At 41.9% G+C, this 3476-nt stretch overlaps 1 protein-coding gene across 1 annotated transcript in view; it reads right to left on the bottom strand.

Annotated features, from left to right (window-relative positions):
• LOC104623312 (E3 ubiquitin-protein ligase RFWD2-like) overlaps positions 1-3476 on the bottom strand; it is a gene marked incomplete at both ends in the record, with an annotated part of 36635 nt that overhangs the window by 2044 nt on the left and 31115 nt on the right. The window contains one exon of the mRNA XM_010290360.1: positions 1619-1733. Within this exon, the coding sequence (XP_010288662.1) occupies positions 1619-1733 (115 nt within the window). The remainder of the gene's footprint in view (positions 1-1618; positions 1734-3476) is intronic.

Raw genomic sequence — 3476 nt, 5'->3', positions numbered from 1 at the left:
CAGGAATGACTTAAGAGAAGAAAACTTAATCAAGTGTCACAGGTTATCCCTTATTTAGGAAAAAAAGCCGCACTTGCACATCTTCCGCTCTTGGTGCGGCTGACAGATGAATACAAAGAACAGTTTCACCACATTCATATTTATAGTTCCAATTATGAAGATAGATGTCTTCTACAAGGGAATGCTGGGAAAAACCCCATTTGTTACCCTTGGTTAATAAGTATTATTTTAACATAAACACAGTTATGCATCACCAAGACAGCACCGCACAAAAACATCGCAGTGTGAAGTACTGTATTCTGCAAAGCGCTAGCTAGCACTTCACAGGAAACTGCCTGGTCACATACAACCGGCTTCTCCCATCTTCCAGCTACTGAAGCACCCTCAAAGTGCTGCCTGCCTTGTTAAAATTATTTTGCTCTGCATGATGAGACCGAGTCAGTCACCGCTCTGAAGTAGGTAGAAGACATAGACATCGCTAAGACTGAGGCTCCCCTAAAACACATTGTAGCCTTTAAGCTTAAAGCTTTTTTAATTAAAAAGTAATAACCTAGCCTCATTTTATTTCTTTAATTTAAAGTGAATAAAACTTAAACTAAATTCATGGAGGCAGGAAAAAAAAAATAGCAGGGGTTTCTACCCCAGCTCTCATGCTGATCTCTGTCCTGGGAGGTTGGTCCATGCCTTCCAAGGCTACAAGCAAAGACATTCTGCTGCAGCAACATCTGCCTGGTTCCCTCTTGTCCCTAGGAAGTTTCTCCTGTTCCCTGAGGGCTGGCTGCTCCCTGCTCCTCACTTCAGTCTGTCACTCTTCACACCAGCTGCAGCTCACAGCTTGGTGCTGCAAATCTCTTGCCTGCCACAGTCCATTGCCTGAAACTTTTTCCCCAAAGCTGGATTCTTTCCCAGAGGGGCTGGAGAGCAACCCTCCTCACCCTCAAGACATATTCATTTGACCGTTTGTTTCTTAAGAGAATCTTGTCACATAATTAAGAACCATCCATCCACTAGGTTGCAATTACTCTATCTGCTGTCACACTGTTACTCAATTATGAATGAGGCAATCTAGGCAATTGTGCAAACAGCTTCTAATTCTACAAAACAAGCCTTAGATTTAAGGTGTGCCCCATGGGACAACACTGCTGCACACTCAGTTTCTATACTCCAAGCCATTTGTTAAGCAAGACTCAATCTAGACAACATAAAGGATAACCTCCAAATGTTCTACTGCATGCTAAATACAGGGGAATTTATCAATTTATGTTTATACCTCTGTAGTATTTCAACAGCAATGTTTTTAACTACTGCATTTATACCACATCTATTAGAAAGACAACCCAACCACGGCTTTCAAACATTTGCATCTTCAGAACAAGCATCGATGAAATTGTTTATTGTGGGTTATGCCCTTCACAGTGCAGCATTACAGAGCAATACATGTGCCCCTCCAAAGTCAGAGGATAAAATTTTCTAAATTTAGCAACTTCAAAATTGGTCAAGAAAAGCAAAATGCAATGATCTGAGTAACACAAAGACATATAGCAAGTCTTTTCTGAGGATTAGGTACTATAAGAGGTAACTGATGTCAGAAGCCGAACACCCTGCAAGAGGAACTCACCCGAGACACGTGTCATCCTGGTGGAAAAATAGCACTGCTCTAGGTCCTCAAAATGAGCTGTGAGCCGCTTGCGTCGTGAGGCTAGCGTGCTGTTATACCACGGCTGCTTTTTGGTCTGAATGGAGAAGACAGAACAATTCAGAAAGGGAAAGTCAGGCCTACGTTTCATTTCAATAGATTTTACCAAATTATAAACAACTTATACATTATATGTGAAGGGTTAGAAGTATAAAATTACAATAACTGAAGATCATGATACTGTCAACAGTTATTCTTAGGGCCCTATGTTGCACCCTTTAACTTGACAAACAAGAAAAGCTGCTTTTAGACAGTTCTTGTTTCCTGAACCTTTGCAAATTTATCGATTCTGGCCTCACACACACAACAGACAGCAGCAATCCTTGGAGAGTCACGTCTTGCATTCATACAGATAGACCGGCTTCCAGCTTCACAAATCAAACAGACTGTACAACAAATGCTTCCTAGATCCCTGGCAGACAGCTCATTAAAAAAAAGAGGAGGTGTTTATTTTAAAGAGTTAGAGTTATTTCTTCTGAAACAATTCAGTAACTCCCTGTAAAGCTAAGCAAATAGGAATAGAAGCAGAAGACACTGTGAAGTTCAAAGGTTAATTGAAAAGAAGTCCATGAAACTCATCATTAAAGCTATTTCCCAACCTGTCCAAGCAGTAACAGCGAAAGGTAGAAAGAAACGATTGAAACTACATAGGTAAGCTCTCCTCCTAAAGCAAAAGAGAAAATACAGCACATCTTGTTTTAATCACTAGTAAGAAAAAGGAACAAATTCCTCTACTATACAAGAAGCACGAAGAGCACTTTGTTTTAGTTTATATTTAAGAAGTTTCACATACCATATATTCAAAGCTAATGAGGAAATTTTGAAAGATTTGAGAACCACCAAGCTCCTGAATGAACAACATCCCTGACCACGTATAAGGCCCATAGGGTCATTGAGCAGCATTAACAAAACCCACTCTGCGTACAACTCCCCCTCACTCCATGCAGGAGAAGGATCTGGCTCCATTACAGCCATCAAGCAAGCCAACAAGAACAAGCCAAGTTTACAGCCCACTCAAATTCTGCTTATACCTGTATGAGCAGTAATCTAACATTTCATTCAAATGCAAACCCCAAGCATGAAACCTCCAGGTGCCGCTTCCCACGCGAGGCCCCTGGCTATACATTGACATCGTGACTCACACTTGCGTGTTGACAGCACCTAGGGTCTACACAGCTTGTTTCACCTCAAAAGCAACTCCAATCTCAACACACAACTAGAACACTGGAAAGTACTCCTACATCAACACCTTTTAACTACAATCTTATAAGATTTCACAGCTTTAAGAAATGCTTGACAGAGCGCTTTTATAGCATCTTCCTATTAATTTTGTGCACCAGCCTGCTTTTTCAGCCTGCAGGGCCCCCAGCCTCTCTCAGCACATCAGGAGTGATTAGGGCTCAAAACAGCTTCAAGCATCGAAGAGCAATCACTTCAGCCTCAAGTTAAGAAGAGCTGCCTGTGACACGACGAGCAATATAACCCAAGCCCAAGTCTGACCTACCAGATGAGCCCAGTCCACATCGAGACGGAACCAATCATGGTAAATATGTGCCTGCTGTGCAGTTCCCTACTGGGTCTCCAGAGGAAGATCCCCCAGAGCAGGTCTCAGGCTGGCACGTGGCGACCCAGCTGTGCAGGGAATCAATCTGCATTAACCCACCTTCATCAGAGTCTCCTCAGCTAAGCATTTTAAACTGCTCATCTTTTATCAAAAAAACATTTATTCAGTTTTTATGGAGTCTGCTCCCTAGATACTTGTTAAGCAAAGCTGGGAAAC

This window comes from Phaethon lepturus, unplaced genomic scaffold (genome assembly GCF_000687285.1).
Source record: "Phaethon lepturus isolate BGI_N335 unplaced genomic scaffold, ASM68728v1 scaffold9307, whole genome shotgun sequence".
Lineage (NCBI taxonomy): Eukaryota > Metazoa > Chordata > Aves > Phaethontiformes > Phaethontidae > Phaethon > Phaethon lepturus.
Note: the sequence above shows the minus strand (reverse complement) of the source record. Positions and strands in the feature narration are given on the sequence as shown.